We start from the raw sequence: 13,720 nt of genomic DNA on the forward strand, positions 1-13,720 counted from the left end.
TATTTTACCTCAAATACTACATAAAAAATAATGAACTGGAGATTAGATTTGAATCAAAGCCATCGTACATGCTACAATATCTTTCCATTGCTTTGATATGAAAAAAATCATAACTTCTGTCATCGTTGTTTGAATCATTGTGGCAAAACCAAAATCTACCCTAGGACTTTTCGTAACATGGTAGAACTAAGTGAGATTAAGTGATGTCTTAAATGAAATGGAAATTGTATTATTACAGTCTAATTCTCACACCTTCAAAATGTTATTTTACAAGGTGAAAACTTAATAATCAATTCTATTTTCTGCACATTTTCTGCTATTTGAACCACAGCCTCCCACACCTGGAAGGCAGTTCTTTGTAATGACTTAAAAGGCACAAATTGTTTCCTAAAGGCCCTCTTTATTGGAAACTATTTAAAAAACCAGCCAACAACCCGAACTATAATATTTTATTTTTTTTTTTCCACTGGAAAGAAAGTAGTGTAACTGAAACATTATGAATTGGACTTGGGGAAAATGTAAAATGCCCCATGCCCAGAAGAGCATAAAGATGATATCAGCTTGGACCAAAACATGGCTAACGATCAGAGCAGCACCAGTACTAACCTGTAACTCTCCTTGTTCACAGTTAAATTAACAAAAGCTTGGGTTAGCCTTCGCTGACTGCTTTAACAGTTGTTTGTTTTTGTCACTAATGAAGTCTGAAGAGTGCTAAGTGGTGTCACGGCGCCGCGGAAGGCATCGGTACCAAACGCTTTGCTGTTATTTTCTTTCAGACCCCAGCAGTGACAGGAACAGTCCCGCCACAGGTTCACAAAATGTATCGGAAATGAAACCCGTGCCATCCGACCGACGGCAGCACCCATCATCGGAGTCCAGTTATCCACCAGACCTTCACAAATCATCACAACATGGGGACAAGCGGACTTACGTTAGAGACCTAAAAGGCAGCAGAGAGTTTAGCAGACATCCCAATGAACACCACACTTGGAATGGGACTTCTAAAACCAACGACCACGTGCCAGGCAGGAGGACGGAGAGGTCGCCGGAGAGGAGGCACGAGAGGCAGCCAGAGAGGGCAGTGGTGAACGGGCAGAAGAGGAGGTCTCCCGAAAAGCGGAGGGAGGGGACAAGGAGTGCCGACAACACTTTGGAGAGGCGGGAGCGACACGAGAGGAGGAGGGACCTCTCCCCTGAGAGGCGCAGGGAGCGGTCTCCTGGCCGCCGGCGGCGGTCGCTGGAGAGACTCACGGAGCCGAGGAGGTCACCCGAGCGGAGAAGAGAGAACTCCCTCGACCGGCGGGCCAAGTCCTCCGACCGGCGGAGGGAGAGGTCGCCCGACAGACGGCTCAGGGAGGAACGACTCGGCCACCGGGAGAGGGAAGAGCCCAGCTGGAAGCACGAGCCGAGCCGCAGGCACCCGCCCGAGCAGCGCAGGCGGCCCTACAAGGAGTGCAGCACCGACCTCAGCATCTGAGGGGCTCCCCGGGGTCCCTGTCGCCTTCCCCACACCATGGGAGCAGAGCAGAGAGTGCGGGAGCTGAGACCATCTGGCTTTCGCAGACGACGAGACATCCGGCACCTGCTGATCCTACAAACCTTTTATGCAGATGAAATCTTATAACAAAAAAAAAAAAAGTGTTGTGCCTGATGTATAATATTAAAGAAAGTATTTTTCAGTGTATTCTTTTTTTTTTAATTACTTGCCAAATGTTGGTCCTAAAGGATTATAAAATTTTGTTTCTACATTCTTTGTAGATTTCTTAAAAATGAATTCCTTTATTGGGCTACTCTCCCCCCTCCCCATTATAGTAAGTGGGGGTAGCCGGTAATATAATATAGGCAAAGGATTTTATGACCAAGTTTGAATAATTTGATCCAGACTGTTCTCTAGTGACTCACTGCTACACTGTATGTAGAAAATTTTTTAAGGGTTGGGGGTGGGGAAGGAAGAAAATTGTTCATCTCAGTAGGAATGGAGCGCTCCTGCTGAAGGAATTAAAACAGAAAGAGACAAATGTTCCTAAAATTGCGAGAACTGTTTGAAGAGACTACTGTTTCAATGAAGGATATTTATAATAATAATAAATAATAAAAAAAAATAAATACAAACCCACACAGCACAAGATGATTTACGATGAGGAATTTCTAGTTTGTTCCATGAACAGTTTATACTTTCAGGCCCCCTCGACAGAATGCACAGAGGCAGAAGGACTGGTCACCACCATGCCTGTGTCACATGCTGATATAGACTGTTGATCTCTCATTAGCCTCAGCAACACGTAATGATATGTCATTAAGGCAGCCGCTGCAGCCCTGCTCATCTTCTAGCTGTATATGGACAGCAACCCCAGCATGCATGGTATTGTGTGTCTGCTTGGAAGCAAGGGAAGGGATCGGGATTCTGGGACAAGGCACAATGCGGTGGGAGCTCAGTCCTCCCTCTGGGAGTAGGTGTATTCCTTCTGCTCAGGCAAAAGCCAGTGGGCTTTTCTTAATTTTGCCAAATTCCAAAAGCTCTCTCTTCTTATCACTCTGTATTTAGGGTTTTTTTTGTTTTGTTTTACTGGTTCATCCTTACTGAGACAAAAGGAGTGCACTTGCTGAAAAGAAAAAAAAAAAAGAAAAAAGAAAAAATCAAAATTAAAACACAGGCAAAAAGAGGCAATCAGTGGGACAACCTGGTTGTAGAAGCCTATCTGTACTGGTTGTATGCTGTAAATTTGAGTTTGAGAACAGCAGCAAAAGGGAAACCTGCAAGTTTCTAAGTTGTATTTTTAAATTTGCAAGTTGTGTGGTAAGTCTGCTGTAGCATTGGTATAAGATGTAATGGATTACTGCCTAGCTGAGCCAAAATGTTTGCCGTTACTGTTGGACCACTAAAGTAAACTGCTGCTTTTTACAGTGCATTGGTGTGTACGTGTATACTGACTCACATCCTCCATATGAACACAAAACCATTGCAAGTCTATCACTGTTGTTGCCATGGTACTGTAAAAACAAAACCAAGAAAGAAGATGGCCAATCATTGTGTGTACAGTTTAAATTGTAATTAATAGAGCCTGTTGGAAAAAAAAACAAAACTGTTGCCTTTTTCTTGTATAAAAGAGGATTTATGACAAAATTTAGCTGTGAGGAATGTGATTAAGTGTTTATATTTCTGAAAATGGAACAAATTGATTCAGGGAATATATTTTAATGTAAACTGAATCAGGTATGTAAAGCGGTTTTAAAAGGGGAGACTGTGTAAGTAATTCTAAAGCTTTTGTTGGTTTGAATATCATTTCTTCCTTCATGGTGGGCCTGCTTATGTATTATTAAGCACTTGTATGCAGTCTATATTCTCCAGTCATCATTTCTTGCAACGTGCTATAGACATAATGCTCTTTCTGTGTTGATGAAAAGCAGTATGTGGGCCAATCTTTTTTATAAAACACTATGCATATATAAATACTACATTGTTCATAGCTTTATTTGACTTAATTGGGTTTATACATAACACTAGTATGAGTAGATGTGGACTTACCCAGTACGAGCTTCTTTCCTTGGAACAGACACTATGTATATGATGTAGCAACAAAGAAGGAGAAAGTCTGTGAATGCTATTTTTATTATCAAATAAAGTTTTCCATACAAAGCATGCATGCGAGTGTAGTGATAAAGGAGGAACTACACCTTAATTCTACTTGCTCATCCCTTTCTAAATTAGTAAACTGTAGGTCACAGTTGCCAAGGGCCATCCATTAAAAATGTATTAATCATCCATTAAATATGTATTAATCATTTGACAAGCCTTAAAGCGAAGGTTCCCGGTTTTCCAGTATAAAGTTTCCTTCCCCAAAATAGTGAGAAACTAAAGTTTCAGGCGAGGCAGGGCTTGTGACTGTGTCTGAGGTTAATATCATTGATTCTTCATAGCACATTGGTATGTGTGGCCATGTAAAATCAAGACAAGGAGCAACTACTCAGTTGCTGTTTTTGAAATTGTTAGTGCCATATATATATATATATGTGTGTGTGTGTGTTTATATGTGTGTGTTTTTATATACATACACATACATACATATAAATACAAATCACCAACACTCTGTGTCTCCCATCTCTTAGTTCTTGAAATGTAGAAAGACTTTTAAGGTTGAAAACCTGTTAATTTTACATAGATTTTAAAAATAACTTTTAAATCTTACGTAGTTTGTCAGGCTCCACTCATCTGTTTTCCTGATGCTTCAGCCAACCTGATGGGAGTCCAGGCAACTGAGGAGAGTCACCAGGGAATAATTTGTGTTTCCAGTCACAACATTCTCAAAGGGATTTGTCTGATGCAGCCTCAGTCCTAAGGGGTATGGATGGGTCATAGCATTTGGATATTTTCAGTGAGAAAATATTGCCGAGAGAGTGTTTGGGTATTTTAGGTTTGGATCTTTTATGATGTTCAATGCCTTTCTACCCTGAAATTATATTATAATGGTATACATTGGTTCTGCACTTGTGCCTTCTGCTGTTACTACTGGTTTTCCTCTCCTTTTTTGTGTTATAGCATAGTTTAAATAATCTCACAAAGCTGAGTAGGTGAGTCTCAAGCTTTTGAAATGTGTCTTTGAAGTGTTGAATCTCAGCTAAAGAAGATATTACATAGATAATACCAAAATTACAGAAACATTTATTTAAAAAACACTGCAAGTTGACAAAAAAAAGAATAATATTCAAAATGCATTGTTAGTGGTGGCATCCCTTCTGCTGCTTCCAAACCCACTGGGAGCTGGAGCCCTGCTCTGAAGCATGAACATTGCAGCTCCATACTCTGTGGTACAGCCTTAGTTACTTTAATTTGTTTCAGCCTTACTTTTGACCATAAAATATTTTTCAGAACTTCTAAAAATGAAAAGAAACCCTTTTATAGATTGTAACTTGGCTCCTGTTTTGTTAAACAACATTCTACAACTATGAAGCTGCCGAAAAGATGAATTAGAGTGTGTTTCTGATGAAGAACTGAAATGTTTCTAAGTGGTAAGTGAAAAAGCTCTGTAAATTGATATTGTTAGGTTTTGATTTTGTTTTGGATTTGAGTTTTACACCTTTTTTTAAGAGTGTCATATGGCCAGGTTCCCATGCTATCAGTATGCTCAGTCCTGTCATTTGGATAGATTAATACCTAATTGTGAGCAGAAGGGCTGTTCAACCAGCATGAAGAATTGTGTGGGGTTTGATCTCTTTGGTTAGAGTTACACATTACTTCTAGGTTAACTGAGCTGTTTGCTGCCTTTATACACTTTTACTTAATTCACTCCCTCTTGAATATTCATTCCTTGGTATTGGAGCCAGTGTTTTATTTAATAGTGATCTTGTGTTAAATCCATCTGCTGTACTATCCTTGTTTTATCACTGGAGTAGTAATTATAGATACTGTTCTCCTCCTCACTTTGATACCTTTTGTTGCAACAGGCTTTCAGCTCTGTCTCTTGGCTGACTGTTCTGCTGAAGAATGTTACAAATGGTTCATAATATGTTGAGTGTATTTAGCTCTCATAAATAGTACCAGGAAAATCTGTCATTTATGACCCACTGCTGCCATCTGTAAATGTGTGCCTGTTAGGCCTTTGGGATTGTATTTTCTTAAGATTTATTTTTAAAAATGGAAGAGTGGGAACTAAAAAAAGTATCCCAATTTACTTAGCAGTTGCTGTAAATCGCGTGAGTCTGAGAATGATGCCAGTTTCTGTTTTGGATGTGATGCCAATCCATCAGCATTTCTTCCTGGTATAAAATGAAGAGGCAGTAAAATGTCACACAAATGGAAAATTGTGGGGTTTCAGGACAGAGAGAAGCATAAAATATGTGCTGCCACAAGCATGTAGGAATTCAGTGGCTGGGACTGACCATGATATGACAGCCTGCCACTCAAACGTGAGCTTCGAGTCAGAGATTATTTTCAGAATTTAAGGCATACTTATTTCCTTTTCCATACTGCCTTTATTAGCATGAACTCACAGCGTGATACTGTTGTACCACTACAACACACTGGGAGAAACTTGCCTTCATTTTTTAGGACATTCTCTTCCAAATTCATGTTAAAAATCTTCAAACTACATCTTCAAATGAACTCTTAACAATTAACATACAGATTGTTGTGATATGAAATTTACCCTTTTAAATGCTCTTGTAAGTAGTAAATGGCCATCAAAGTTTTAAAATGCAGTTGCTGCTGTGGTAACAGAGTTTCTAAAATACTTAAAAACATTGTTTCTTGATATTTCCAGGGCCTAAGAGAGAAGACAGCACACATGCTCCTTCCCAGGTGGAATTGTGCTAACTGAAGGATTTTTTTCTAAAATAAACTAACAAATTCTATCAAAATAGAGGAAGTGTTTGCAGAATTGTGTCTGAATTCTCAGTTAAATACCGATATGTGGCTAAGGCCCTGAGCACATCCTGAGTGCACAAGGCCGGCCTGGATGGAGCTCTGAGTGAAACCTGGTCTACTGAAAGGTGTCCCTGCCCATGGCAGGGTGTTGGAACTAGAAGATCTTTAAGGTCCCTTCTGACCTAAACCATTCTGTGATTCTATAATCCTACAAACTAGGGTATAAATGCCATTAAAATCAAGTGATGTTTATGCATGAGTTCAAGCTCTGGCAGTATTTGCCCCCATATTTCAGCAGTGTAGACTTTGCATGTCTGGGCCTAGAGGCACCAGGAGATGAGCTCTGGCAAGTCAGCAGAAAATAATGTGTGCCCCAGCCCTTCCACATCAGTGTCAAACATCTCTGCATGAACCCATTTCAGTGATAATGTGAGCTGCAGTGATGTGCTCTTCACTGAAACAGCGGAGATGAACACCCACCATCCAAGTTGCTGACTGGGCAGATGAGGAGGCTGTTGTCCTCAGCAAATCTTCTTTGGCATCATGTGCACTGAAAATCCTCAGTTTCAAAGAAAAGTCTGAGCCTCAAGATGTTGAAGTTGAAACGGAGGTGGTTCCATCTCTTCAAGGAGGCTCATTAACGTTAATTTTGCAGCAGTTTCCTAAAAGGGAGTTTTTGAGGAGGTTTTGCTGCAGCAGGAGGGAGAGGTCATACTCTAGCAAATCCAAATTGCTGGCATTGAGCCTCAGCCAAGGTTATGTGGTCCATTCCTAAGCTGATGTGATTTGGTGCTGACTATAAGAAAGAGTCAGGCTTGTCTGGAATGGGAATTCCACCTTGCTTATGTAGATTTTGTAGACCAGGCTTCATCGTCCCCCAAGCGGTATCTATGACCAGTATTAAATTTCCTTTCTCTCAATTGCATTTGTCAAAAATTTCAGATTTTCTGTCTGCCGTTAGGGGATTGAGTTTGTGTGACATTACCTCACATCTGCTTTGAGCTAAGAGCATGTCTATGGATATATATGGATGTATGGCTGAGCTTGTCTGCAGTAATTTGTTGAGTCAGGAAAATGAGGTGGTGAGACTCTCCCTAAAAGTCTGGTGGCTCCTGTACATATGAATGAGATTTTGAACTAGCTGCCTTGCTTCTTTCTAAGGATAGTCAGAAACAGGAATGTCTGGAGGAGGAAGTTGGCTGAGCCTTATTCCATATGTGCTAGAGAAAATATTGATTGGATGTCGAAGCAACTTGGAGAGTTTCTTGAGGACTCAGCTTTTTGTTCTGCATAAATGAGCATTTTTTTTTTCCTCATTGTTTCTCAGTTAGATCCTTCTGGATCCTGTTTTTTCTTCTGAGACTCCAGTTTGCTTTGGGGACCCACAGGCAACTTCTTTCCTCTCTGTTTGATCCAACAATTGTTGCCACGTCTTTGAAGTGTGGAGAGTGCTGGCAAAGTCTTTGCCTTTGTAACCTTTGAACTGCAGTTGTGTAACACAGGGCTGAGTTCCAAGAACACGAGGCAGTTTCTCTGCTGTACAGTACAGCACTGGGCACAGTCAGTATGTCCTGCTCCTACTCCTCAGTGGAAAGAGAGGTCCTGACCACAGGCATGGAAAGCTGAGGAGAGGGCATCTCAGGAAAAGCCAAGAATCACCCTCTGAAAGTGCACCAAAGTACCACGTTCTGTTGGTTTCCAGATGCAACATAAAAACTAAAAGAAGTCATTAAATTTTTGGGGCTGATTTATAGTACTGAATTCATTATTCTGTGAAACGATTTACTGAATGGTTAGAAGATGTTTAGAGATTCCCATGCACATTATTTGCATGGTAATAATAACAGTAACAGAGAGAAAAGACCATAAAAATATTCATGGCATATGTTTTCTTGTTTCTTGTTGAGGATGCATCAAACATCTGTTTTCCTTATCCAGTCCATTCTCTGGTTGAAATAACTTGATGAGACAGGTGTTTTTAGACAAAATGCTGGGGTTGTCAAAATGAAATTTTTTTGCTGGAACCTCAGAGAAAAAGTCTAAACGAGTTCTCCAGTGGTCCTTGGAAAGTATTATTTTATACAAGAGATACTTGATGTCTCTTAATAAACATTTGCTAACCTGGAAAAGGTTTAATTCTATATAAAGAAACTACTAACCTTGCCTTCCTAACACGCATGGCACACATGAGCCCAAACAGTTTGGGTTTTTATCCTCTTTCTAATTAACCAGATTGAAAGTTGACTGTTGCTGGGTTTCCTTGTTCTCTTGGGACAGATTAGTCTGGACGTCTTCAGCTTAACTGGGCAATAACAATGCAAAAATATGCAAACTATAAACAGCTCTTAGGTGCTTAACGTGACAATGCACACAAAATTTTGATGTTGAGAGCCTGGCAAAGCTTGTGCAAGGGACCTCATACCTGCTGGATGCATCCCTGTCCCATCATCTGGTGCCTTCCAGCTGCTCATGGAGCTGGAGCATCTGGGTATCGGAGGCGTCTGGGCTGCATTTATTCCAGCACTCAGTGGCTTGAACTGGAGGGGAAAAAACAGCTCTGCTTTAATCCTGAGTGCCTCTGTGCATCTCTGGGGCATCCCAGAGCCAGAAGGGAGTTTTGCTCCCCAAAGACCTCCAAGTAAGGAGGACTGCTTCCTTTTGCTGAAGCAGAGTGATTGAACACTGCCATCACCAGTGACATTGCATCAACTCAAATATTTTACCCTGAAATTCTGCCTTATCCTAGAGATTAATCATGATTTGTAACTAATATTAATATTTATAATCATTGCTTCTGTTATTGCACTGCTTCAGCATATTGCAAAAATCCATATCCCTCTGCTTAGTAAAGATTTCATTCATCAGCCTGACTCTTCTTATTCCAATTATGACTTAATAAAGATAGAGCCTTCTAACACAACTTCATGGCAGTTCCAAATTATTTATCCTTTCTATGACTGATACATGTTTTAGAGCGATGAAGTATCATGATTTTTTGCATCAAAATTTCTTTATAAAAAGGATGCACTCTAATTCATTGAGACAAAGATAGATGCACTGCCTTCAGCTTTAGACGTACTTTACTCCCTGTTCATTGTGAAAAATGATCCATGAGGATAGATGCTTGGAGGGAAAAGTCAAGTGAATTTCATAGTAAAGTTTTAAGTAATGAGACAAGTAGACTGTTGCAAGCTCATTAGAAAATGTATGTCTGCTTGTTTGCAATTCTGTCCAAAATGAGGTTTGGTTTTCAGTATTTTTTTATACGTATGCTTTTTCTGCTTTGTGTTATTCAGTTTGCCTTCCTACCCAAAATCTCCTATAGCTGCTAAAGCCTCATGATTTATATCATTGTCTTGTTGTATCTCTTTTGATAAAGTGGCATACAGTTGATTCCTTTATTTTCAACATGCTCTTTGTCTTTTTATCAACTTTTGCTGCAAACTTGAGCAATTCATTCTTTCTCGATCTCTGGTTCCTACAAGGTCTTGTGCTAAAGGTAGGATGTTGTGAGATTTGGGGCTTCATTTGTCACAGCAGAATTGCACCAACAGCTTTGCAGCAAAGCAAAAGAGAAGATGAGAAAACGGTGAAAAGCTACAGCAGCAGATTTCATACATCAGGCTATTAGCAAAAACTGATTTTCCAATTTTGCACAAAAACAAGAGCAACTTTTGTTTGTATGGAGTCCTGCCAAACCCACATTAACTGTATTTAATTTGATTGCTTGGAGTCCAGATGAAAATGCTTTTCAAATAATTAGTTGACTGTAATCATGGAGATCTTGATTCAGAAAAAAGCCTTGCTGAGGAAAGCATACAGGCATATGCCTGAGATCTGGAGAAGTCAAGGGACATAATCATTTAATTAAGAGCCTTCATAAGCAAGGTCAGGAGTGTTCATAGGAGTCGGAATGATCAGCATTGTCTCAACCTATGCCAGAAATAACACCACTTGCAATCTACTGATTAGTGGTTTTCATGGCTTCCTGTCCTTGGCTTTTTTTCTTTAGCACTCTGACAAGGATCTCCATGTCTGTGACTTGTTCCACATGTGCTATCAAGTGGCAGTGCCCCTCGTGCAGTATGAGCACTTTCAAAACACAGTTGAAGCTTTGTGTCCTGTTACTGTCCTCTCCCTCCACAGGAAATTCCTCTCCATGAAGCTTTTCTTGCATTCCTCTACTTGCTCTGCTCTGTGGTACTCATATTCTCTAGGGCAGGAAATGGCTCTACACTGAGGATGTCCATTTCATCTAGTTGTGTTGGATGAGAAGAGCATCTCTTCTCTTTCGTGATCACTGGTAGCAAATATTTAGAGGGTTTCTATTTCTTTTTTGCCACAGGTTCTTATGGTTTCTATGCCAGGCAGTATTCCCATTCTTGCCGTGATGGTATTTCGTAGCTCAGCCTCAGGTGTGTTCTCAGAGTCAGAGGAGACCTTTAAGTCTCAGAAATCACTAGGGGGGCTCAATACCATCTGAAGGACACAGGATGTAGTGTCTTCCATACCCTTTGCACTGTCAACACAGCATTATATTGAAATTAAAGTGCTGAAAAACACGTGTGCAGAACCGTACGGGTGACTCAAATAAAATAGTGTTTCCATAGCAAAGAAGTAGTTATGTACTGCACAAATGATCTAGAGTTAATAAAGAATCAAGAGGAGCTGAATTTTGAGTACTTTCTATGGTGAAAGTGAACCATAAATGCTAAGGGAAAGGCAGATGTTGAAACAAAGATTAAAGCAAGTGCATAAAAATCTATTCTCTTAAAAATAAAACAACAACAAAAAAGACCTGTCAGTATGATAGTCAGGGTAGCATTTAGCTCTCAATGACTAAGTTAAGAACAAAAAATACTGAAAAAAACAAGGAAAAAAGAAAGGTAAGCAGCTGAAGAGAGATTTCCACTCAAAAGAGAGTAAAAAGTTTTTCCTTTTTTCTTTTTTTTTTTAAATATCTTGTCAAAATGTTAATCTTCAAAAATTCCCATCTTCCTATAAGCTTATACAAAAAAATCTGCCCCAAACAGCCCACCCTTCAAAGGTTGCCATGTTTTTCCTCTCTTGGTACACCCATGAGAAGATCTGGCACTGGAAATGTTCCAATGTAGTGTGAGTATTAAAGATAAAGCAGCAGAGAATACTGAGGAAATGGAGAAGACCCTGGAATGCTTTCCCCCACACACTCTCATGTCCTTTCTTTGCATATTTAGCAGGGTTAAAACTAGGTCAGACTCGCCCCGCCGTGTGCTGAAGCTGCGGCTGTGACATTAGCCTGGAGCTGCCTCTGGCTGCTGTCAGTTTTCGGGGCTGGTAGGAGATTTCTGGTGGAGTTGGCGAGTCTGATCTTCCTCTTGCAGTCTGTGGCATAAATCATAGTGACTGTACAGAGGCAGCAGTAAGACATGGCAAGGGGTGGAGAAAGCATGGGCCAAGTACCTGCGGTTGCTGCAAGAACCAGCGGAAGTCTGGTCTTGAAGGCACAGCCATGAAGGACCACAGGGCTCTGTTGTAGGAACAATGTTCACCCTTAGGGCAAGAGGCCTGGATTGCAGCAGGACTCATGGTTTTGGACGAGGGAGGGTTTCATACTCCTCTGCCAGAGAGGCAGACAAAGGCTTTGTCATTGACATGGACGGAGTGAGGGACAAGATGTGTGAGCAGGGACATTTGTGCTGGGTTAAATATAATCTGCTTGTCAACCACCTCATCTACCCTTACTGAAGAGAAAATGGAGCAGATATTCTTCCCCATATGAAATAATGAGAACATCAACACACAGCTGTTTGCCACCATTTGGTGCCCTTTCTGTTTGAGCAAGAGTGTTGCTGGCCAAGGACCGAGCCCTGAGCTGGGTGCTCGGTGCCAGTCTGTTGACATCAGAGGAGATGAAACACTCTGTGCTAAAGAGGCAGCAGTACCTCAGTGACATCTGGCTCCAGCAGTCAGGGAAGGGCTGTTGCCACCACTGGAGGTAGCGCAGTTTCAGTGGAACCTGTGGACCAGAGGGTCCCGGAGGAGGTTCTGAAGGCAGGACCAGTCTGGCTTCTGGGAGCAGTTCCTGTGTTTTTGTTGCTCCTCAGTTTGTGATCATGTCATCTTACTGGTCTAAGCACCAGCATCCTCTCATGGAAAACTGCCCTGTTGTCACCACATTGTGGCGTGTTACTCCCTGCACCCAGTAATAGCTTTTTTTTGTACTACAGTGGAATTTAAAGGACAGACCAAAGACCAATAACACTAGTTCCCTGGGTTTCTGAAATGAACCCATCTTTACAGGGAAGCATAAATCCTAATATGCTGTGACTGCAGAAATGTATTAGACTTGACTTTTAACAAATCAGGATCAATATTGACAAGGTAAGAGATTTCTTTCTTTTATTATTATTATTCTGAAACCCAAAATAAGACAACGGGAAGGGAGATCATTTCCCAATGTGCCCCTGAGAAACTCCCAAAAGAAAAGCTTGGAGGGCACACAGACTTCAGGTCCCAGGGCAGTGAGACTGTACCTGCTCTTTTTTTTGCTGGGATGTTTTGTTTCATTTTGCCCTTTCTCTAATGATTGATAAATTGAGATTGTGTTCTCAGAAGGAAGGATAACCACAATACCTCACTCCAGGCGTGTCGGTCAGGAGGTTGGTGGGCTGGGATGAGTGGCACCTAAATGAGGTTGTTGTATTCACTGTCTGGAGAATTTCCTTCTCCACATTTGTTGTGTTAAGTAGTGCTCTCAAGGACCTAAAATTAAATGGTGTGAAGAATTCAGTTTGTTTTTATACCTATCACCCCCGACAAAATAGTGGAATTCTGGAATATTGTGACAACAGTAAGATGTTGGGGGGAGGAGGAGGAGGAAAGAAACGTGAAAAGTGAAGAATCCAAGTGTCTCCCTTGGTTTTGCCTGAGTTGAGCAGAGAAATGAAGGCACTATATCAGCCAGTACTATTGTGTAAAGGATGCAAGATGCATCTGTCATGCTTCACAGGCTGCAGAAGCTATTATCCTTTGTGAAAGGCAGAATATTTCACTGGGAATATTTGAACCATCCCAGTTCTGCTGGATGTTGTTGAAATGGGCTCTTAGGCTTAGTATCTGATCCCTGTGGGCCCCTGGGGACAGCAGGGACTGACTCTGCAGAGTAACATACACCATGTCTGGGAGAGTTCACTGGCTCCTGCCCAGGCTGCTTATGTTCACTGGAGCAATCGAGGCAGGGTGAGGGTGCTGCTGACAGTGGCACTGACTGGGAGAACTGACAGTGAAGCTGTCTCAGCTCTCCTGAGCTGAGCAGAAGCACTCTGAAACCTTCCAGCTGGGAGCCAAGCAATGGCCATCCAAAAGCTGGGTATGCAA

General features: G+C 41.3%; 1 protein-coding gene across 28 annotated transcripts in view; it reads left to right on the forward strand.

Annotated features, from left to right (window-relative positions):
* Positions 1–3,640, forward strand: part of MAGI1 (membrane associated guanylate kinase, WW and PDZ domain containing 1) — a 327,423-nt gene extending 323,783 nt beyond the window's left edge. For 24 of the 28 annotated variants that reach the window (XM_064667262.1, XM_064667264.1, XM_064667282.1 and 21 more), the window contains one exon: positions 777–3,640. In XM_064667262.1, coding sequence (XP_064523332.1) covers positions 777–1,477 — 701 coding nt within the window. In that variant the 3' untranslated portion in view covers positions 1,478–3,640. The remainder of the gene's footprint in view (positions 1–776) is intronic. The other 4 variants (XM_064667271.1, XM_064667279.1, XM_064667270.1 and 1 more) reach the window with 1 other exon arrangement.
* The last annotated feature ends 10,080 nt before the right edge of the window (positions 3,641–13,720 follow it).

Source organism: Pseudopipra pipra, chromosome 11 (genome assembly GCF_036250125.1).
Source record: "Pseudopipra pipra isolate bDixPip1 chromosome 11, bDixPip1.hap1, whole genome shotgun sequence".
NCBI lineage: Eukaryota > Metazoa > Chordata > Aves > Passeriformes > Pipridae > Pseudopipra > Pseudopipra pipra.